This window comes from Alosa alosa, chromosome 18 (genome assembly GCF_017589495.1).
Source record: "Alosa alosa isolate M-15738 ecotype Scorff River chromosome 18, AALO_Geno_1.1, whole genome shotgun sequence".
In the NCBI taxonomy this organism is placed as follows: domain Eukaryota; kingdom Metazoa; phylum Chordata; class Actinopteri; order Clupeiformes; family Clupeidae; genus Alosa; species Alosa alosa.
The window spans coordinates 14,506,300-14,529,114 of record NC_063206.1 but is presented as its reverse complement, the minus strand read 5'-3'; the positions used below and the strand labels follow the sequence as shown (position 1 = coordinate 14,529,114).

At 49.3% G+C, this 22,815-nt stretch overlaps 1 protein-coding gene across 1 annotated transcript; it reads left to right on the top strand.

Annotated features, from left to right (window-relative positions):
* The first annotated feature begins 215 nt into the window (after nt 1–215).
* ndst2a (N-deacetylase/N-sulfotransferase (heparan glucosaminyl) 2a) lies at nt 216–22,598 on the top strand. Its single transcript, XM_048269638.1, is given in 14 exon segments — nt 216–889; nt 891–1,665; nt 8,353–8,440; nt 8,534–8,688; nt 11,590–11,775; nt 13,553–13,681; nt 14,227–14,409; nt 15,365–15,461; nt 16,381–16,504; nt 18,140–18,314; nt 18,692–18,862; nt 19,341–19,450; nt 19,763–19,865; nt 21,493–22,598. Coding segments are annotated over 14 exon segments (2,703 nt in total). The 5' UTR covers nt 216–608; the 3' UTR covers nt 21,619–22,598.
* The last annotated feature ends 217 nt before the right edge of the window (nt 22,599–22,815 follow it).

Below are 22,815 nucleotides of genomic sequence, written 5' to 3'. Positions count from 1 at the left end.
AAAAAAAGCAGGAGAGAAGAAGAGAGGACTGGAGTCGCTGCGCGTCTGGGTGGAGGGGGTGGGTGGAGTGTGCAGAGGGGTGGCTTGGCGAAAAATCTTATCCTCGATAGCAGAAACGAACCCGTTGCAGACAGGCGACAGGCGGACAGACAAAGACAGCCCTTCCAGAGACGGGAAAAAGGACACAAGGCAGAAGCGGGCCTCCAGAACAGGAGGAGCATCCGCTAGGACAGGGCGCCACCAATCCATGTTCCATGTGAAGGAGAAGAGGAACGAGAGAACAACCCCCTAAAGAGAGAGAAAGACAGAGAGAGAGAGGGAGATCAAACGCGTGAGGAGGAGACGCCATCACTTCCACGGGGGCGAGTCATGGGCTATGGGGGCCATGGTGACCTAGCGTAAATGGCTCCTCTTGCCCAGAAGCTGGTGCCAGTGTCTGCTGCTCAACCCTTTTCCTTTTCCTCCCCCATCTCTTCCTCCTCCTCCTCCTCCTCCCCTCCTCCTCCTCCTTCCTCCTCTTTCATCCCCTCATTTTCCTTCTCCTCCTCTTCCTCTTCCTGCTGCTGCTGCTGCTGTGCGGGCTGTTCAGCCCCCCGGCGTGTTCAGCCATGGGCCCCTGGAAGCTGGTTCGGGGCCTCCGGCAGCTGGAGCTCCACCGCCTCATCCTGGCGCTCATCGTCTTCTGCCTGCTCTCCATGGCCTTCCTGGCGTACTACGTCAGCAACAGCCCCAAGATCAAGGAGGCGCCGCCGCTGCCTTTAGTGACTCGCGGGAGGTGGCGGCACGCCTCGGGGGCAGGGCGTCGCCGGGGGTTCGGCGTGGGGGGGAGGGAGAGGTCAGCCAGCCCCTCATCCCTCCCTCCCAGGCGGGCGGAGGAGCGGCCAGCGGTAAAATAAGCGGACCCCGCAGCACCGACCGGTGGTGCTGGTGTTCGTGGAGAGCATCTACTCGCAGCTGGGCCAGGAGATCGTGGCCATCCTAGAGTCGAGCCGCTTCCGCTACCACACGGAGGTGGCGCCCAGCAAGGGCGACATGCCCACGCTGATGGAGCGCGACCAGGGCCGCTACGCGCTGGTCATCTATGAGAACATCCTCAAGTACGTCAACCTGGACGCCTGGAACCGCGACCTCCTGGACAAGTACTGCGCCGAGTACGGCGTGGGCATCATGGGCTTCTTCAAGGCCAACGAGAACTCGCTGCTCAGCGCCCAGCTCAAGGGCTTCCCGCTCTACCTGCACTCCAACCTGGGCCTGCGCGACTACCGCATCAACCCGGCGGCGCCGCTCCTCTACGTCACGCGGCCCAACCAGGTGGAGCCGGGCCCCCTGCCCGGCGACGACTGGACCGTCTTCCAGTCCAACCACAGCACCTACGAGCCCGTGCTCCTGGCCAGCACCAAGTCGTCCGAGGCCCTGGCTCACCTGGGCCCCCACCGGGCGCTGCACGCCACCGTGGTCCAGGACCTGGGGCTCCACGACGGCATCCAGCGGGTGCTGTTTGGGAACAACCTGTCCTACTGGCTGCACAAGCTCATCTTTGTGGACTCCATCGCCTACCTGACGGGCCGCAGGCTGTGCCTCCCTCTGGAGCGCTACCTGTTGGTGGACGTAGACGACATCTTCGTGGGCAAAGAGGGCACCCGCATGAAGGTGTCGGACGTGAAGGTGAGCAGGCTTGTCTGAGACTTGGTTATGGATGTGAATTTAAGAGATTGATGGATGTATTGAGAGTTTATTATAACTATATATATTTTTTTTTTTATCAGACATTTAGCATAGGTATTTGTGGTGTCATGTTGGTGTGTTATGGGCTAAGGTAAATACATGCTATTTGTGTATAAGTATATATACTTTTTTGATCCCGTGAGGGAAATTTGGTCTCTGCATTTATCCGTGAATTAGTGAAACACACTCCGCACACGGTGAAGCACACACTAATCCCGGCTCAGTGAGCTGCCTGCAACAACAGCAGCGCTCGGGGAGCAGGGAGGGTTTAGCTGTGCCTTCTGGTCAGGGTTCGAACCGGCAACCCTCCGGTTACAAGTCTGAAGCACTAACCAGTAGGCCACGGCTGCCCCTTGTGCATGCTGATGTTTGAGGATTGGGGTGCATATGTGCTGTGTCAGCTTGTGATGTGTACGGTACAGTATAGCATTGAATCTGCTCTCACTCATGAGCTGCTTTCAGACATAGTGTGTAAGTCCACATGTTCTGTGGATATCAAGCGGTTGGGCCGAATATCTGAACAACATATCCCGACATTTGGAACTCCGAACTTGAGCGGCTCTTGCACTACTCCCCACCTAGTATTTGGGATGGACATTAAGTAAATGTGTTCGTGTCTGAACAAAGCGAAGAACATGCGTAGATTCTGTTAATGGGCGTGTGTTCAACCTGTTCAACCATAGGGAGATTCTGTTCATGTGCGTCGGTGTCGTTCACACATAATGTCTGCATGTAAGCATCATATCTGAATCACCTGAAGGGTCGGACATTTGTTGACAAAGATCTACATATAGTGCGGAGGACGTCTGAAAACAGCTACAGATTCTCATCTGTTGGTCTGCACTCATTTGGGAGCAATGCTGCAGGCATTGCTACGTTATATGGAATTTTACAACATATACATTTAGAAGTCACACCTTAAAGGGCAGTTGCTTCAGAAATTACTTTGAACAGTCGTAAAAGCCCTCTGTGTTGCCCTGTAGGAATCAGTTGGTCTGTGCCGTGTTCTCATTTTTACACCAAATCCATGAGAAGCAGACAACTAAAAATAAAAGTTTGAGACTGTTCTTGGCATCTCCCTCTACAAGGTTGTTTACCCACCAAACTGATGAGCATACAAATATGCCTGATCAAGGCCAGTTGGAAAGCTATTAGCAATGAGGATTGTGAAATATCGAACCCACTTTACACAAATAAAGACTTGAGCTACTGGTATGCACATCAATCTGACAGCGTAGTCTGTTTTTATGGAGGTACAGTAAATTACTGAAGGATTTACCAGCGATGCCAAGGGCATGGGGGAGACTGTTCGGCACTCAGTTATGCTTCGTTTGAGGTTATTGGGAAAACTAGATCTGATTGGATAAAAAGGCGCATCTGACAAAGTCTCTAGGCTGTGGGATAGGATTGGGGGGAGTGAGGGGTGGAGAGGTCTTATTGTATCAAGTGGTAATTTCTAGTCTAGTAGCTGCTAGCCTGCACTAGGAGCTACTGTTCAGTTTCCCATGTAACACTTTAGAATGAAGACATGTACAGTATTACACAGTACAGTATGTGCTTAAAATGGTTTTGCATACACCTCTGAGAGTTTCTGAGAGCAGGATAAAGTGCTGGGTCATAGCAGCAGGATAAAGTGTTGGGTCACAGCAGCAGACAGGGAGGTCCGGCACCCCGGCCGGCTCGGCTGTAGCGCCCGTTGATGAGATAATTACCCCCCCCCCCCCCCCCCTTATCGGTCTGCTTATTAACCAGCTATTTATAGGTCTCCGGTGCCAAGAGGGTCCGTCTCCCTGCTCTTAACCTCAAAGAGCCAAGCGAGTGAGCGAGCGCCGCCTGCCGCTGCTTGTGCACCAGCACGCTCAATTAGCCCAGCGCCTGCCGCATTAAAGACTTCATTACGAGGCGCCCGCCATGTGAACACGTTCCCCGCTTTAACGCAGAGATGGGGGGGACCTTCCCAAGACTACAGGGAGGAGAGGGAGAGGGAGAGGGAGAGGAGAGGGAGAGGGAGAGGGAGAGGGAGGGGGAGAGGGAGAGAGAGAGAGAGAGAGGGAGAGAGAGAGAGAGAGAGAGAGAAAACCCCAGGGCTCTGCCAGGGTTGTGTGGAGAGGCGGTCGTGTGCCTGGTGCGTGTCGGAGGGAGGTGTTTTTGCGCTGGATATAAATATCTAAGAAAAGCAGCGTTGCCCTGAGGTGCTGCTCCTCTACGGCACGTATCAAACCAAATTAAGGCGCTTAATGAGAAATAATGGGCTAATTAATGAGGCATCGGGACGCCGACTACCACAACCAGGGATGTGCTGCGAGGAGTGTAACAGGGTGGCGCGGGGCGGAGCGGGCACATGGGGTGGCGCGGAGCGGGCACGGAGGTGGCGCGGGGCGGAGCGGGCACATGGGGTGGCACGCAGGTGGCGTGGAGAAGAGTGGGCACGTCGGGCTGCCTCTGGAGGTCTGGAGCCGCACTGATGTCAGGGACCTGTTGGACTGCGCTGTCCCTCCCCATCACCAGACATCACAGGCAGATGGATGCACACACACACACACACACACAGACCCTGCTGTCCCAACAGACGGCCCACGGCGCACGTGCTGCTCCAGCTCGCCTTGATCTCCCCTTGTTGACTGAACCAGTGAGAGAGCTGTGCAACAAAGGCCCACAGCTCATGAAGACAGGCGCACAGCGCTAACACTGGAAGGGCTGCTTGGGGTTCGGATTGTTTCCCTCCTGAAAAGTGCTCATGCAACATTTGAATTATTCACTCTTACAGGGCTTTGTGGATGAGATCGGCTATAGAATGAGAATGTAAGGTCTGAGTGATATGAACAGTTTGAACAGTTTCATTCATCTGAAATCATACATTCATACTTAATAGAGCACCTAATGGCTGACATTCATGTTCAGGCAGTCCGGTCTTGTGATAACGAGGGCTATGGAGCAAATGTTTTTGAGGGCATACTTATATGCAGTGATATCTTCTCGCCTCTCTTTCTGTCCCTTTCTCTCCGTCTCTCTCCTACTTGCTCTTTTCTCTACCCTTGCACTCCCTTTCTCCTCCTGGCTCTCCTTTTTGCCCTCTCTCTCCTACTGTCATTCTGCTTTTTCTTTTAACACTCTCTCTCTCTCTCTCTCTCTCTCTCTCTCTCTCACTCACTCACACACGCACACGTACGCACACACACATATGCAGGCAGACTGTGTGCTTTTCCGAGCGAGCACCTGTCACCAGTCCCGGTCTTTTGTTCAGCGTTGGAGTGTTTTGTGAAGCCACCTGGCCAGCGGGAGAGCAGGCAGGCCCCTTAATCAGCAGGAGGGCTGGAGGTCTCTCACCCAACACTCATCTCATCTCCTCTCCTCTTCTCTCCTCTCCTCATCTCTCCTACCCCCTCTCCCCTCCTCTTCTCTCCCTCCTCTTCTCTCCTCTCCTCATCTCTCCTACCCCCTCTCTCCTCCTCTTCTCTCCTCTCTCCCATCCCCCCCTCTCCTCTCCTCTTCTCTCATCTCATCTCCTCTCTTTCCTGCTCTCTCCTCTCCTCTCCTCATCTCTCCTCTCATTCCCCCTCTCTCCTCTTCTCTCCTCTCCTTTCTTCCCCCTCTCTCCTCTCTCCTCCCTCCTCCCCATCTCTCCTTTCACTGCATGCGTACACATGACCTTCGTGGCCAAGCTTAACGCCTGAGTTTAATTCCAGTTTATTGAACCACACACATACAGTATGCTCACGCACGCACGCAGGTACTGTGTACTGTATGAGGGTACATGTATACATAAACTGTAAAGGGTGCATGTACGTTCATATACAGTATGTGTATAAGTAAGGAATACATGTGCTTGCACATATAATGCTCTCACACATCTTAGATCATACACACATTATCAGGTGTTGCATGATCAGACATGCACATATGTACAAAACCACTCACACAAACACATACTTCCATGCCATGTACAGGAACCTAAATAACTAAGCACACACCCACATGTGTAACACTCATGCACGCACGTACCCCCCCCACACACACACACACACACCTGCACCAGAATGATGGTGTGAGTCCCGTGCTGCCTCTCCTCTAATAGCTGGCACTCTGGCGCAGCGGGCCCCAGGGTAAGCCTCGGCTCGCTTCCTACGGCAGGAGACGTGCGCGCGTGTGTCACTCTGCGTAGGAGTGTGCATGTTTGCGTGACAGGTGCTGGCTGACTCACTTGTGGGCAGATGTTGAGGAGTGGCGCGCCGTGCCAGGCTGTAATATGGACCGTCTGATTGCACTGGCAGTGCCACAGAGCCATTTTGCGCTGCGCTGTTGAGGCACCACGCAGAGCCTCATTGGTTGTCCGGCAGTGCGACTCGTGTTGAGCGATCGGTCAATTAAGTGCAATGAAGGTTTGTCCATCCATGCCAGAATGGATACCTCACTTGACTCAGGCATCTGGTGGGAAAGGAGATGCCATTGTCACATGTCTTTAAACTCCTTGGCAGTACATCTGCTTGAACAGTTGTTGTTTTAATACATTTGCATGTGCGGCAGCTGCTATAGGTGTTATGAGGATCAGTGCGAGGACAAAGGAAGCTTTACGGGAGTGTTCACACCCTGCGCTGTCAGTTCTACAAGCCTCCAACACAACCAAAGAAGACCGAATTGGTCCTGGCAGTTTTCTCTCCTTGGCCTTGTCCTCTCCTCTCTTCTCCTCTCCGCCCCTCCTCCTCCTGCTGTGTGTCTGGCTGGCGGCGGCTGTCTTCAGACGGGCAGGATATTTGCCGTGGCTCTCGTGGCGGGCGAGCTGTCGGTCCGCAGCTCTGTGCAGATTAGATGCCCCGTGGGCGCGCTGGCACCACCAAACAACTTCTAAAAGAACTCAACCACAGCTAACTTTAGCTGGAGTGAAGTGGACATCAAGGACATGTCTGTGTGTGTCTGTGTCTGTGTGTGTGTGTGTTGTCCTTCGGCTTTTTCAGACACAGGTTAGACCACACTGGCATGGCAGAGGATGTTGCCATGGTAACACCGGTCAGTGTCTGACCCCTGTCCCGCAGCCCCCTTTCCCGCCCACCCTTCCCTTGAGGTAGTAGCTATTAGCAACAGCGGTTTGTTCACCCAGCCTATATTCCCATGTGGCCGTTACTATCTCCTCATCTCATTTCCTGCTTCTCTCTCTCTCTCTTCCTCCCTCTCTGTCTGTCCTTCCCTCCCTTTCACTCACCCATTCTCTCACACACGTTCTTACTCACTGCCACTCTCTCTATCCATCTTCTTGCATCTCTCCCTCCCTCCCTGTCCTGATTTTTCTCTCTCTCTTTCGCTTGGGCATATATATATATGCCTATAAGAAAGAGAAAGACAAGACAACCAGTGATCTATAGATACACACACACACACACATCTATCAATGGTTGTCTTGTTCGCTCATCTCTCTCTCTCTGGCCATCCTCCACCCTCTCCTCCTTTTAGATCTGTGGTTATTGAAGTCCTTTCGTTTTTTTTTAAGCGGCTGTTTAACCTAGAGAAACCACACCGTCTGTTGTGTGTGTGTGTGAGTGTGTGAGAGGACCTCGCTACAGTAGGTAAAAGGAGGGACTTCATTAGAAGCAGCTCTCTCGGAGGGAGCCGTCTCGCCCATCAGGCCCGCAGACGAGTGGAAAGGGCTTTAGCAGCCGTGTGTTTACAGTAGGCCATCAGGCATGTCTCATCTGTGCCTAACAGACTGTTGCCGGCCTCTGTGGAATCAAATCAGCGCAAGCTTTACACCAAATTGAAATGTATCGCGTTGCTATGCATTGAATGCTTTGCTGTGTGTGTGTGTGTGTGAGAGAGAGAGAGAGAGAGTATGTATCCCCCCCCCCTCACCTGAAAACAAACATTGGATGAATAGACATTCAAGGACACCAGAAGCAGTCAGATCTCTGTGATTGCATCTCTTATCGAAAGGCGGTGTCTGGCAATCTATCTTCGCTCGTCTGTTCGTTCTCGCTCCCCCCACACACACTCTTTCTCACTCGGGTTAGATCTCTCGTTCTGGCGCGGTGTAGATTTGTGACGGCGCGGCAGCTATCTCTCGTCCTCCGTGTTTGATTTGCGGCAGCAGCGCGGCTATCTCCCCTCCGCTCCGAGTTGATTTGTGGCTGCGCTTTCCCCTAATTCACTTATCAAAACCTGGCCTTTTAGCTGCAGCTGCAGCAGATCTCTCTGCATCAACCCCCATTTGATATCCCTGTACACACACCCACACACACACACACACACACACACACACACACAGGCACTAGCACACTCGTGCCTCCTTTTTTCAAGTAAAAGCTCTAGGGCTTTGCAGACTTGACCTATGTCTGACCCAGGTTATGGAATGAGAGGATTACTCCTGTGTACATTCAGCCATGCCCTTGATGCCCACAGTATGCTCTGACTCCCAATGCACAGGTGCCCGTTTTAGAGCCCATCCTGCCATGGGAGGGGATGTTATGTTGTGGTACGACCAAAAGGTGCTGGTCGTGATGAATGTAGTGTGATGTTGAATGTTGCTGCAGGAGAGATGTGGTTGTACAGTCAACATCAGAGTGTGTGATTTGAATGATGAATTCATCTTAGTTTGTGTGTGTGTGTGAGTTTTTTAACTCTTATGTTCTTCACTTCCAGGCCCTACTGAACACGCAAAACAAACTCCGAGCCTTGGTCCCAAACTTCACGTTCAACCTTGGCTTCTCCGGAAAGTTCTACCATGCTGGTAAGTAGCTTTTTCAGAGAGGCATTGTTGTCGTGTGTTCGTGGCGGGGGTTGGTTGTCATGGTGAGACTGACGCCAGCGTGTGGGTTGTCAGGTACGGAGGAGGAGGACGAGGGCGACGACATGCTGCTGACGCACAGGAAGGAGTTCTGGTGGTTCCCACACATGTGGAGCCACATGCAGCCACACCTCTTCCACAACGTCAGCGTGTTGGCCGAGCAGATGCGCCTCAACATGCTCTTCGCACAGGTGAGACCCCCCCCAGCCTCCAATCAGCCACCCTGACACCTCTTCACCCGCACCCCTGAAGGGTGCCAGCCCTAAAGCACAACACCACCATCAAACATCCACACCGGCAGCCCCAGACTTCCAAGTCATGCTGCTACACAGCACTCCCTTAACTCCCTCCCACCCCAACCCTTCACCCATAGTGGCAGAGATGGCGTGTCCGTTCACTTGGACAGAAGTAAACGCAGCACTCTGAAAGTCGAGCCAGTCTTGTCTTTTGAGCTTATCAGTGAAGGATCACGTCGTGTCACCCAGTAAGGCCTTATTTATTGCTGGTCATAGTACATGGGAGACTTAGACTTTAGCGTTGTCTTAGCTTTAATCTTTAATTAGTGTGAAAAGGGAGGTGAGAGGGTTGTAAGAAGCATTTTCACACATTTTGAGAACAGTGGCTGTCATTTTAAAAGTTGAGTGAAGGTGGCACCTTGATGCCTGGTCTCCCTCATGGTCTCACAGTTTCTATAAAAGGCTGCTAGCTCTCAGGTGAAGTACAGTATCCTAATCACAGCATTTATCATCACAAAAAACTGAGAACTTGCACATAATTGCAACACAAAAAATAAAACGAATCTGACTAAATTTGGAATGGCACCTTGAGAAGCCTGATCCTTTCTGGTTCCAAAGTCTGTGTCGTCTTAAGCTTAAGTGAAGTTCTGTCCTTCCCAGCAGGCCACTGACCAGAGGTCGGTGCCTCTGTCGTCTAGGCCAGCAGCTCTCGGGTGATAACGGTTATCTGGCAGCTGGGAGCGGCTGAGGTTGGAGTGTGTGTGTGTGTTGTGTGTGTGTGTGTGTGTGTGAGCGCGGAGGGGATGGGGGGAGATATTTGGCTGTGAGGGGTCTGGTCACTGGCCATTGAGATGATGCGTTATCTCATTTCCCCCGCTGCTGTTATTGACTTCCCCTCTCTGCTCCTGCCACTCACCGGAGCTGTTTGTTTTCTCCTCGTGATCGTATAGAGCTCTGCAATGACTGCGCTTCGTAATCTATAATCACAAATAGCCCGTTCGCTCTCCCTCTCTTTCACTCACTCTCTCTCTCGCTCTCACTCTCTCTCTTTTTCTCTCTCCCACTCATCTACCTTTCTATCTCTTTCTCATCTCACTCTTTCACCCCCCCCCCCCCCCCTCCCTCAGTGTACATAGCCTTTCTCTGCTATTGTTTCCCCTTGTCCTTGACCTTCCACTTGTGATGCACCTTGTAGAGGATGGGCAGAGGATAAGGAGGCCCCAATTGGCTTGTTAAAACCCATCATACCTTGATGTAATGATAGTCTTTGGATTTTGCTGCTAGGTGTGTGTGTGTGTGTGTGTGTGTGTGTGTGTGTGTGTGTGTGTCAATGGTCATGAATACTAAGTAGCACACTCCTCTTCACTCCCACACACACACACATGTGTGACACATGGATACCCGTGGCAGAAGGGGGGGCTGCCTTCACTCCCCATCATGGATTAATGAGCCTGCAAATGACTCTGCAGTGAGCAAGGGCAGCAGGCAAAACCCCTCTACCCCCTCCCCCCCTCAATTCAATCACACACACAGATACAGACATGCTTAGAAACACACACAGACCTATTTAATAGACACACACACACACACACTTTCATCCCACCCTTTCAATCACACACACACACATACGCTCACACACAGACATGGTTATAGACACACACACACACATACTGAACACACATATACTTAATAGACATACACATACTCATTTCCCACTGCCTTAAACCATTAGCCCTGCCCTCCCTCTCGCCCACACACACCACCTTTACGCACTGATGTCCCTTGCAGCACTCATTCGCATCCAAATTCAAATCTTGCCTTCACCATCAGAATGGGATGAAATTCTTACATACACACACACACACACGTGTGCAAGCATGCACACACACACACACACTTTCACTCATCCTTCCTCTAACAGCATGCGAGGCACACAAATTGGGAAAGCAGCAAAAGCTATTCATGGGAGGGAATGTTAGTGCTCCCTGGGGGCTAATAATGATTTCATAGCGCTCAGCCTATTGTGCTCAAGCGAGACACCTCAGGCCTGTGCTGCCCCCTGTTGGTTGGCCAGAGTCTGCATGTGGAGGAGTGAGATGCGAATGAGGTCTCTTCAGCACCTGATGAAGAATTATTTTTCCACGAGAAGGGAGTTGGCTAGCTGGGGGCTGTGTGTGTGAGAGCGTGTTTCTCACTTCCATGTTGGTCTCATTTATCGCTGTGCTATTAGCTGTTTCAACTGTGCGTGTGTGAGAGGGAAAAAGTGTGTGTGTATGTGTTTTATGTTTCTGTGTATGAGTGTGCACCACACTGTGCCATAAATCCTTTCGCTAATGTGCTGTAATGCTGCTGGTTGTCACCATCTCTACTCCTTCTCTTGCCCTACCCCATCCCTCTCTCCTCTCCTCCTCTCTCTTCCCCTTTCGCCCTACCCCATCCCTCTCTCCTCTCCTCTCGCCCTACCCCATCTCTCTCTCTTCCCCTTTCGCCCTACCCCATCCCTCTCTCCTCTCCTCCTCTCTACTCTAGCCGGGGCCTACTGGTTAGCGCTTCAGACTTGTAACCGGAGGGTTGCCGGTTCGAACCCCGACCAGTAGGCACGGCTGAAGTGCCTTTGAGCAAGGCACCCAACCCCTCACTACTCCCCGAGCGCCGCTGTTGTTGCAGTCAGCTCACTGCGCCGGGATTAGCGTGTGCTTCACCTCACTGTGTGTTCACTGTGTGCTGTGTGTGTTTCACTAATTCACGGATTGGGATAAATGCAGAGACCAAATTTCCCTCACGGGATCAAAAGAATATGTATATTTATACTTACTCTTTCTTTCGCCCTGCCCCATCCCTTTCTCCTCTCCTCAGGAGCACGGCATCCCCACAGACATGGGCTATGCGGTGGCACCGCACCACTCTGGGGTCTACCCGGTGCACAGCCAGCTCTACGAGGCCTGGAAGGCCGTGTGGGGCATCAAAGTGACCAGTACTGAGGAGTACCCCCACCTGCGGCCAGCCAGGCACCGCCGCGGCTTCATCCACAACGGCATTCAGGTACACACATGCGCGCGCGTGTGCACACACACACACACACACACACACACACACACACACACACACACACACACAGTACAGATGCACGCACACTAGGGGTGTAACGGTACACAGAAGTCACGGTTCGGTTCATACCTCGGTTCGGACATCACGGTTCGGTACGAGTTCGGTACAATGGAGGGAAAAGCAAAACAAAAATGCAGAAAGCATTTTTTTTTTGTACATGTCTCAGGCTGTACCACCTAGTGTCATACAGTCTCTTCCCTGAGCTATCTGCAACAGCCTGAAGTGTGTAAGATGTAGGCTAAACAGTACAATAAGTACCCAGACTCCATCTGTAACTTGTAAACAAAATAAGACAATCAGCTATAAAACTGAAAATAGGTCTACACATTTCTGAAAGTGCAAATTACATAGAAAAATTATTTTTAAAAATCCACTAAAGCAAGACCTTCAACATCTGTGTTTAGTTGTATATGGAAGGGTCTACAATTTGCCTCAATATTTGTTTTTATTGTGTGTAAAGTAATAATCTAGCCTACTAACTGTGAAAATATCACACTATTTTGCCTTTACAAAAAAAACGAAATTGCTCCTTAAATTTCATAAACAGACTACAACTAGAAGTCACGTGACTTTGCCCTTTGACGTTAACTCACCGTCATGGTTTGTTTATTAGCCTGGTTAGCGTTGTCACTTTATTTTACTGTCTATGCACTTAACCAGCTCCTCATGTGAGAAGTTACAAGTTACCCCAACATAAAGGTAATTACCACGCGATTTACATAGCTTTCTGTCAATACGAAATCATTTAATTTAAGCCATAGGTTTTGGCCCTATTTCTATGTGTATCCAAAGGCTGCTGAAGCGTAAGGTAAGTTTTTTTCCCCTCGTTTCAGTGATTGGTAGCCTACATCATCTGGGTGATGGCTTCGAATATGTGTAGCATTTTTTCCACTCACATACCCAACAACTGCTGAACAACGCCGACACACAGTTTCATCTCATCCACCACTCTTTCGCCTGTACTAACGTTACTGTAACTGAAGTTCTCAAACTTGCGATCTTAAAGAGACCAGCGGATCCTCTAACTCTTGTGGGTCTGACTGACGGACTCCACCGACGACCTGACAAAAAAAAAACATAGGCGCCAATCAGAGCTTCAGAGCTAAGGCGAGGCTACAGATTAGCGTTAGGTGTCGCTAAAGAACTCTCGTAACTCTCGCTACTTAATAGTAATTGATTAATCCCAGGAGTTTTATGTATTTTTATACCGTGTATTCTCCGTGTAAATTCATGCACCGAACCGTGACGCCCGTACCGTTTCGGTTCAATACGAATACATGAACCGTTACACCCCTAACGCACACACACACACACACACACACACGCGCGCAAATAAACATATACATACAAACTTATGCATACGTACGCTTACGCACAAATATTCATACATACACATTTGTGAAAGTGTGTGTGTGTGTATATGTATATGTAATATATGTATATGTATGTGTGTGTGTGTGTGTGTGTGTGCCCTTGCATTATTGGAGAGAATATTGGCCAATACCAGCAAAGCAAAAGGAGTTAACACCACACAGACACAATAGTTCACTTCACTTCACTTTTTACCCATCGTAACTTTTGATCTGTCCCTTATTTTCTGACTTCTGTCTTATTCATTCTCCCTCTCTCTCTCTCTCTCTCTCTCTCTCTCTCTCTCTCTCTCTCTCTCTCTCTCTCTCTCTCTCTCTCTCTCTCTCTCTCCCCCTCCCAGGTCCTCCCCAGGCAGACGTGTGGCCTCTTCACTCACACCATCTTCTATAATGAGTACCCCGGAGGCTCCAAGGAGCTGGACAAGAGCATCCGCGGCGGAGAGCTCTTCCTCACGGTCCTGCTCAACCCCGTGAGTCCTCACACACACACACACACACACACACACACACACACACACACACACACACACTTTTTTCCTCTCTCTCTTTCTCTTTCTCTTTTTTCTTTTTAGACACGTGTGTCCTTGGTGGCACTCGTTCTGCCCTATGGCAAGGGTTCTGTCTCATTCAAGCGAATGCTGTGAGATTCCTCCCATCGGCTTGTGTCAGGAGATTTAATAGCCACTGGTGATGAATCAGACTCACTGCATATAGGCCTTTAGCAGAGACTTTTTTTTTAGCTTCCTCTCCAAAGATGCTTGAAAGACAGAGAGGAGCACATTAATACATTTATCATTACTTGAGGTGCTTGGGGTATGAACAGATGGGACTAGGATTGCTTTTTTTACAGTCATAGTATAAGTACAATTCCTAGTGATCTACTTTTTGTAGAAAGAGTTCAACACTTACAGTCTGTCCTCTCTGTTTCTCCTCCTCTACCACCCCCCCCCCCCCCCCACACACACACACACACACACACACACACACTCACGCGCACGCGCACACACACACTCAGATCAGCATCTTTATGACCCACCTGTCCAACTACGGGAACGACCGGCTGGGCCTGTACACCTTTGAGTCGCTGGTGAAGTTCGTCCAGTGCTGGACCAACCTGCGGCTGGAGACGCTGCCCCCGGTGGAGCTTGCCCAGAAGTACTTCGACATGTCCCCCGAGGAGAGGGACCCGCTCTGGCAGGTGAGGCGGCCGCGTCCCCAACCTTCCCCCACCTGTGACACCTGTGACGTTATGAAATTGTCTGTAACGGTCCTAAGCCGGGCGCAGGCGGTCTGCGATTCGCCATCGTCTCTGCCTCAAAACTTGACGTTGACTGAACTTGGTCGTGCAATGTGTGCCGTCTCCCATTCTTATTTAGCTGTTATTATTCTCTCTCGAAGTCCCTGAAGTTCATTAGCATTCCATGGTTTCTTGTCGCTACATCGCTGCTAGTCTCTTATTGTCTGAATGCAGCTTCAGTTTGAGGTGGAGATATTACCAGCTTGTTCTCAAGAACTGTAGGAACTGTATGTGCTACTTCTTACTCTTCAGATGTTCAATAATTATCAACTTGGCCACAAACTTTGGGTATTTGGAGTCAGTAGTATCGTATTATATAGAACATAAGACTGAATAGGAATGGAATTATGGACTGCTGGTCTCATGGGTTTTTCCATCAGGTTGACTTCACTTGACTGGGTCTTTAGAGTAGTGTGGCTGATGGTAACGATAAGAGCAGATTAAAAATCACTGTAGGAAAGGCAGGCTCATGAATATGAAGTGAAGTGCCTTGGGCACCAAAGTAGTAACAATCAGACTAAATTGAATGCCTCTAGCTCTTTTTATCTCAAGATAATCTCAGCTGTACAACTCGAGAGCGAGAAAGAGAGGGGGCGCGAGAAAGATACGCTAATAGATTACATTTAAATCTCCTCTTTCAGCTTTTTGGCATTTGATAATTAGGCATTTCTCTTCTTAACCCAGTGGGTAGATTGTAGGTCAAAAAGGATTGTAACTGCCATTTGTAAAGGCTTATCTCTTGAGATGATTTTCAAATGTATGTGTTGTATGTAAGTGGACGCTCTTGACCTCTTTTGCCTCTGCATAACTCTGTGCTCATGACTGCGGCTCACTCGTCTATTATCCATCTCTCCAGAACCCCTGTCACGACAAGAGACACAAGGACATCTGGTCCAAGGAGAAGACCTGCGACCGGCTGCCCAAGTTCCTGGTGGTCGGGCCTCAGAAGACCGGTAGGACGACATCATCCATTTTATCCTCGGGCAAACAGTTCAAACTAGTCTGAAAGGGGTTGTTTAGCCTCTGCTCCTCTTGAGGATTAAAGCTGAAGAAGCTTGAAATGAATGACAGTGAGGAAATATGGAGATCTTTAGAAAAGTACAGGTCCCTATTCAGCCAGGTGAAATGAATACAGTGAGGAAATCTGAAGATCTTCAGAAAAGCACTGGTCCCAGTTCAGCCAGGTGCCTGTAAGCAGAAGTGCTGTGCATTGTGTGTGGTGCTGGTCAGATGGTCAATTGTGGTGGTCCCACTAGAACACCAATCATCAACATCAGCACACTCAATAGTGCCTGTCCAGTTAGTCCTACCCGGCTCTCTGTATTAGTCACATAGCACATCAGCTAGTTTGTTTATCGAGCTGCAACGTAATTCATAAAGTTAAATATTTGAATCTCTTTCTCACTCTCTCAGCTGTGTAAATTTAAAAGGATTTGCTTTTAATGACTTATTTGGAGGGCACACTGGAGTTTCTCTGCCTTATGCGATAAACTCCTGCCTAATGCTACATCGTAGTCAGGAGGCTTATATTTGACAGTCCACACACATCATCTAGGTAACCTGGCTCTTGCTATTTTAAAAAATTGCCCTCATGCGTTACATTTGTACAATTCTTCCATTTGCTTTCTCATGCTTGTTCATTATTTACGTTGTATGTTCCCAGACTTTGTCCAGGTATTGTTAACGGCATTGGAGCTGGCAATAGTGAATAACAGGGCATTCAGGTTACCAATCCAACAGAGCTATGGGAACTCCTCCACTGTTAACAATACCTGGCAATAGTTAATAACACAGCATCCTCCCCTCTCCTCCTCTTCCGTCATCCCCTCTTCCTTCCTCCCCCTCTTCCTCTCCTCCATTGTGCGTTCTCAGGCACCACGGCGCTGCACTCGTTCCTGACGCTCCACCCAGCCATCACCGGCAGCTTCCCCAGCCCTGTCACCTACGAGGAGATCCAGTTCTTCAACGGCAACAACTACCACAACGGCATCGACTGGTAACGCCAACCCTAGCCCTCTCCTTCTCACACATGCACAGTAGTTTATGTGCTAGTCAATATACAATGTGTGCTATGTGGTAGTGCTGTGTTATGTAAGGGATAATGTATAGGACACCGGTCATTATCGGAAAATAAGTCCCGCTAGGGGCGAACAGGACCCCGACACGCCAGCGGAGGGGTCTTGCTTCGTCTTGAAGGGACTTATTTTCCGATAATGACCGGTGTTCGATACATTATCTGGCTTATTACACGGCTACTTGCCTAAACGAAAAATTAAGCACCACATGATATGACACTTTGCATTTATTTGTTGCTCATCGTGTTGTTTCATCGTGGCTTTTGCTGAGAAACAAATAGTTGCAACACACGCTGAACTTAAACATTCTTTTAAACATTCTTTAGAACACAGCTGATCAACCACCTGCTTTCATTTTTGAATGAAGTTCCATTGCAAGGCGTGACCAGACCACGTGCGGAGTGATATGAAAGTCATTTGTCCCCAGGGCCATTGAACTGTTCAATGCTTCACTTAAAGCAACACCAAAGAACTTTCCCTCTGTTGCACGCACGCTATTTGTTTATCCAGCACCGGCTTTGCAAATAACGATGTCCACAGACAAGGTAGAATATTTTGCATGACTTATAAAAGTACGATATATTGCGACATCAGATGCAAGTCAAATTTGTAGTTTCTTATGTCTCATTCCATCGAACTACAGATCCGCTACCCGATCTGGCAAACTTACATAGTCTTTGGTTATAGCCGATAGAGGGTCATGGGGCGAATGCAGAATTGCCGTTCACCCTTTTACGAGTTGATGAACCACTGAAACGATTTTGGAAACATTATTTTAAGGTACAAAAAACTCTTTGGTGTTTGTTTAAGGGAAGAGGAGAGATAGACTTCTCTTCATAGTCTGTCTGCCTCTTCACCCCCTCCATGTTTGGATACTGTCTGTCCATTAGCCACTTTTTACCACTGTCTTTCTGCCTCACTGTTTGCGTGCTATATTAGCACATTAGCACATATGCATAACCCCTCCCTCCATGCCACAGCCGAACTGTGGCCACACTTATACCTTTTCTTAAAATAGTTTTATATAGATAGATAGTTTTATATAGATAGATCTATCTATCTATGAATAACAAGGTCAAAACCCGTTTTCCTTGACAGCGGTCTGTTGTCAAGAAATAGCAGAACACCAAACGTTGGGAAGGCCTATTCAAGTGAATGGAGCATTCTGCAGCATTATGAACATGCATAAGTTAATTGTTAAGCACAAGAAATATATTTTATTATACAAATCAATACTTATTACTTTATTCACACAGACAAGAATACATCCTCAAACAGTGGTAATCAAAGACGCACATATTGATGCACACCCAGACAGACCAGCTTTGTTCAAACCTCTTTTATGGTTTGTGCAATATAGTAATTGGTCTTTTGTCTGTACTCACTCACTCGCGCGCACACACACTCACACACAAGCACACGCACGCACACACACACTGTTTCTCTTTCTTTCCTCTCTCTCTCTCTCTCTCTCTCTCTCTCTCTCTCCTCTGTCTATTTCTCACTCTCATCTATCCATCTTCCTCTCTCATTTCTGACATTCCTTGTCTCTTCAGGTACATGGACTTCTTCCCTTTCCCCTCCAATGTCAGCACAGACTTCATGTTTGAAAAAAGTGCCAACTACTTCGACAGTGAGGCGACTCCCAAGCGCACAGCCGCCCTTCTTCCTCGGGTCAAAGTCCTGGCCGTCCTCATCAACCCGGCCGACCGTGCCTACTCCTGGTACCAGGTAGGTGCCATTCCCCTGGACCCCCTGGAGGTCAAACAGCTATTGTGTACCAGCCTCATCAGACACATGAGTCTTTCTGCAGATGAGCTGCCTTTGGTGTCAGGGTTTCCGTGCGATTTATTTAGGAGTCTATTATCATCACTTTTATTGCTGTTTGCTTCTGGTTTACTTCAGCTTAGCCTGCAGTCTCTTTTATCGCAAGCAATTTACAGTGCAGTGTAAGCATGTTCCCTTCTGTTAGCATTTCTGCATGGCTTAGCAAGCATCGCTAGGAGCTGGCGGCTAATTATCTTTCTGTGACACAAAGCAGTGTTTCAAGACCTTTTTCTTTTTATTAATTCAGTCGTGTGTGTGTGTGTGTACCTGTGTGCCTCCAGCATCAGAGGGCTCATCAGGACCCTGCGGCCCTAAACCACACCTTCCCTCAGGTGGTGATGGCGCCTCCCTCTTCGCCCCCTGAGCTGCTCACCCTCCAGAACCGATGTCTCAAGCCTGGAGAGTACGCCACACACCTTGAACGCTGGCTGCTGCACTACCCCTCCCGCCAGGTACCCACACACACACACACACACACACACACACACACAAGCCTTGGGAGTACACCCTACACCTAGAGCACTGGCTATATCTGTCCCACAAACACACACACACACACACAAGCCTTGGGAGTACACCCTACACCTAGAGCACTGGCGATTACAATATCTGTCCCACAAATGCGCACACACAAACAAGCCAGTGGTTACCAAACTATTCATCTTTCCAAGTAGGACCATGCGTGCCAATAAATTCACCTTGAAACCTGGTTCTTCCCCTATAACTGTGCACATGCACAACCACACAGACGCACACACTACTTGTCACTCATCACCAAAATCACTTGGTGCATGAAATATACAGACACCTATACATTCATTGAGAACAGCGCATGTAAAACACACGCACACACACACAGAATCAGTCAATCGATTGCATTGGACACTGCATGAGAAGCGTACAGTAACTTGCACTGGCTGGTTTGTGCAGCTGCATATAGTGGACGGATCCCTGCTGCGCTCCAACCCTGTGCTGGTGATGGACGGCATCCAGAGGTTCCTGGGAGTCACCCCCATCTTCAACTACACACAGGCCCTCCTGTAAGTAACACACACACACACACATACAGTACACACTCTCTCAGTCAGTCAACACATTTCACACAGTTGCTGTATTATAGCACCCAGGCTTACTTTGCCAGTCCGCTGCACATAAATGCATTACACAGAGAATGCACAAAACACCATACTTATCAACCTGCATCTCCAACACATCAGAAAGCACTTTCAGATAAAATAACCACATTTGCTCTAGTGGGCAAAGTTGCAGAGCACACATCCTTGATCTCTCACACCTATACTCACTGATGTATCCTGTGTGTGTGTGTGTGTGTGTGTGTGTGTGTGTGTTAGGTTCGATGAGAACAAAGGCTTCTGGTGCCAGAGGATAGAGGGAGGTCGTCCAAAGTGTCTAGGAAAAAGTAAAGGCAGGAAATATCCAGAAATGGCCCCTGAGGTATGTCGCCCAAGTGCACATTACATACACACACACACACACACACACACACAAACATGCTGACCCACACACACAATCTTTCTTCCCAGACCCCTTTGGCAAGGACGATCTAGCAAGGCGCCATTGCCGAGCTCCCACTGTTCACTCAGTCACACACTCACACACTCACGTGATGTGCTCAGCCTATGGGGCCACCCACAGGCCGACCTCCTCCTCCTCCTCCTTCTCCTCCTCCTCCTCCTCCTCTTCTTTATCTTTCTCTTCTCTTTCTTCCCTCGGACTCCAACTTCCCCTGGACCATGCCCTTCTGCTCTCAATCAGTGTCTGTCTTGCTCCTGGCTCTCTTTCCTTTCCCCCTCTCCTACACTCTCTCTCTCTCTCTCTCTCTCTCTCTCTCTCTCTGTGTCTCTCTCTCTCTGTGTCTCTCTCTCTCTCTCTCTCTCTCTCTCTCTCTGTGTCTCTCTCTCTGTCTCTCTCTCTCTCTCTCTCTCTCTCTCTCTCTCTCTCTCTCTCTGTCTCTCTCTCTCTCTCTCTCTCTCTCTCTCTCTCTCTCTCTCTGTGTCTCTCTCTCTCTCTGTGTCTCTCTCTCTCTCTGTGTCTCTCTCTCTCTCTCTCTCTCTCTCTGTGTCTCTCTCTCTCTCTGTGTCTCTGTCTCTGTCTCTCTCTCTCTCTCTCTCTCTCTCTCTCTCTCTCTCTCTCTCTCTCTCTCTCTCTGTCTCCATCTCTCCTATCCTACTATCCTATTTCATCATCTCCTGTGGTGTTGCAGGGTAATCTGGTCCTCCTGACTAGTGCTCTTTAATTGAATGGTTCTTTGGTGCTGTTGGCTTGCCAGAGGGCATTCGTCTCCACTGACTCCTGCAGCCTGTTTGAGCTGGCGTCTGGATGTCTTCATCAAAATCCAGCGCTCCACACTGATGCGTAGACGAGTTTTTGTCTGTCTGCTCTCTTGCTTGTTGTCTTCACTCTGCGGTCGATAGCAAATCTGTCCTAAAGTGGGGAAAACACAATGTATGATGCAATATATACTCAATATACACTAGCCTGGGTGTTCCCATGCTGCCTTGCGCGCGATTTGATTCACGCTGCTAAGGCAGCCTGGAGACGATGGAGCAAATTTTCGCCTGAGATAGGGAACCAATCACAGAACAGGGGGGAAAGCAAGACGATGATGAGCTATGCACAGACGCATTTGATAGACATCTGTGGCACCCAATAAACGGATCTGGGCATTTTTTTCAAATACGAGAAAATGAACGTTTGGTTCCCAGACCACGTCTCATTGAGAAGTGGTGGCGCTAGCCAGGCTAAATATACACATCATAAACACAGTACGGTGCATGTGTGTATTTATACGCATACATAGAGAGAGAGAGAGAGAGAGAGATTCTTGTGTGTGTACAGAAACATATTGCGAATGATAATCTTGCTTTGATTACTTGACTAGGCATGTAGGAGAAAGTTACTTAACAACATATAACTTTGTAGCATGTTATGATCTCTGTATGTTTTAAGTTAAAATTGACTGGTATTTAGCAACATGTACTGATCTCTCTCTCTCTGTGTGTGTGTGTGTGTTTGTGTGTGTGTGTGTCTGTGTGTGCGTCTGTGTGTGCCCCCTCTCCAGACGCGTGCCTTCCTGACGGAGTACTACCGTGAGCACAACCTGGCGTTGCTGCGGCTGATGAACCGTCTGGGCCAGGCGCTGCCCACCTGGCTACGAGGGGAGCTGCAGAGCACCAGCTGGACCTGAGACCAACCCCCACACACACACACACACACACACACACACACACACACACACACACACACACATACACACACACCAGCCCCTCGACCCCAACTGCTCCCCCTATTGGTCGGGCTGGGGGTGGAGAGACAGGAGCATGTGGAGGTGAGGGATGGTGCTGTCCCCAATCCTCAAGCCCTGGACATCATTTGACCGGCCTCCACCGATGAACTACTTGAGTGAGTGTGTGTGTGTCGACATCAAGTGGACTGCACAAATAAGCCTTGGTGCTCATGTGTGCACACACTCACGCACCCCCCCCCAGCCTCTCTCCCTCTCTCTGGCCCAGCGCTGAGAGCGTGGACTCGTACGCAGGAGTGGAGGACCCAGAGGAGCTGGGGAGGAACTCTTCATCATGTGGATGTGTGTTGAGGATTCCGGAGAATGGGGGGGATGGTGGTGTTTGCACAGACAAGCAGGATGTGCGGTGATTCTCTTCAAACACACATACTGTATACCGGCCCCTTAAAAAAAAGAGAAGAAAGTACGAAAAACACACTTCATTTACAGGCCTTCTAAGACCGGACACCCAGACACCATCACGTGATGCCCAGTAGAGGAGCTGGACTGCATGAATGGACAGACGATTGGAGTGTGTGTGCTGTGAGCTTCTGTCAAACACACACAGGTCCACACACACCTCCCCCTTGTGTTCACATGTCAATCGCACCTCTCTCATTTCTCCTGAGGAATGATTGTAAAACAATGTACATTTTAAGAAAGCGTTGTATATTTTGGGTCTACATGGAGGTGGGTGGGAGTGATAGAATGGCAAAATAGATGTGAACTAAAACTAGACAGCAGACCAGTGACTATAGCAAAAACAGCAACTCCCATTCTCTCTTTTTCTCTTTCCTCTCTTACTCTCTCTTTCCCTCTCTTTCTCTCTCTTTCTCACTCACTCACTCTTTTTCTCTCTTTCTCTCTCTTTCTCACTCACTCGCTCTCTTTTTCTCTTTCTCTTTCTCACTCACTCGCTCTCTTTTTCTCTCTTTCTCTTTCTTTCTTACTCACTCGCTCTCTTTTTCTCTTTCTCTCTCTTTCTCACTTACTCGCTCTCGTTTTCTTTAGGGATCAGGGTGAAGACCTAGAAACTAAATATGGGAGAAGGAGAAGAGTCATGTCAAAAAGCCAGTGGTGTTTTTCTATCAGCGTTTTCAG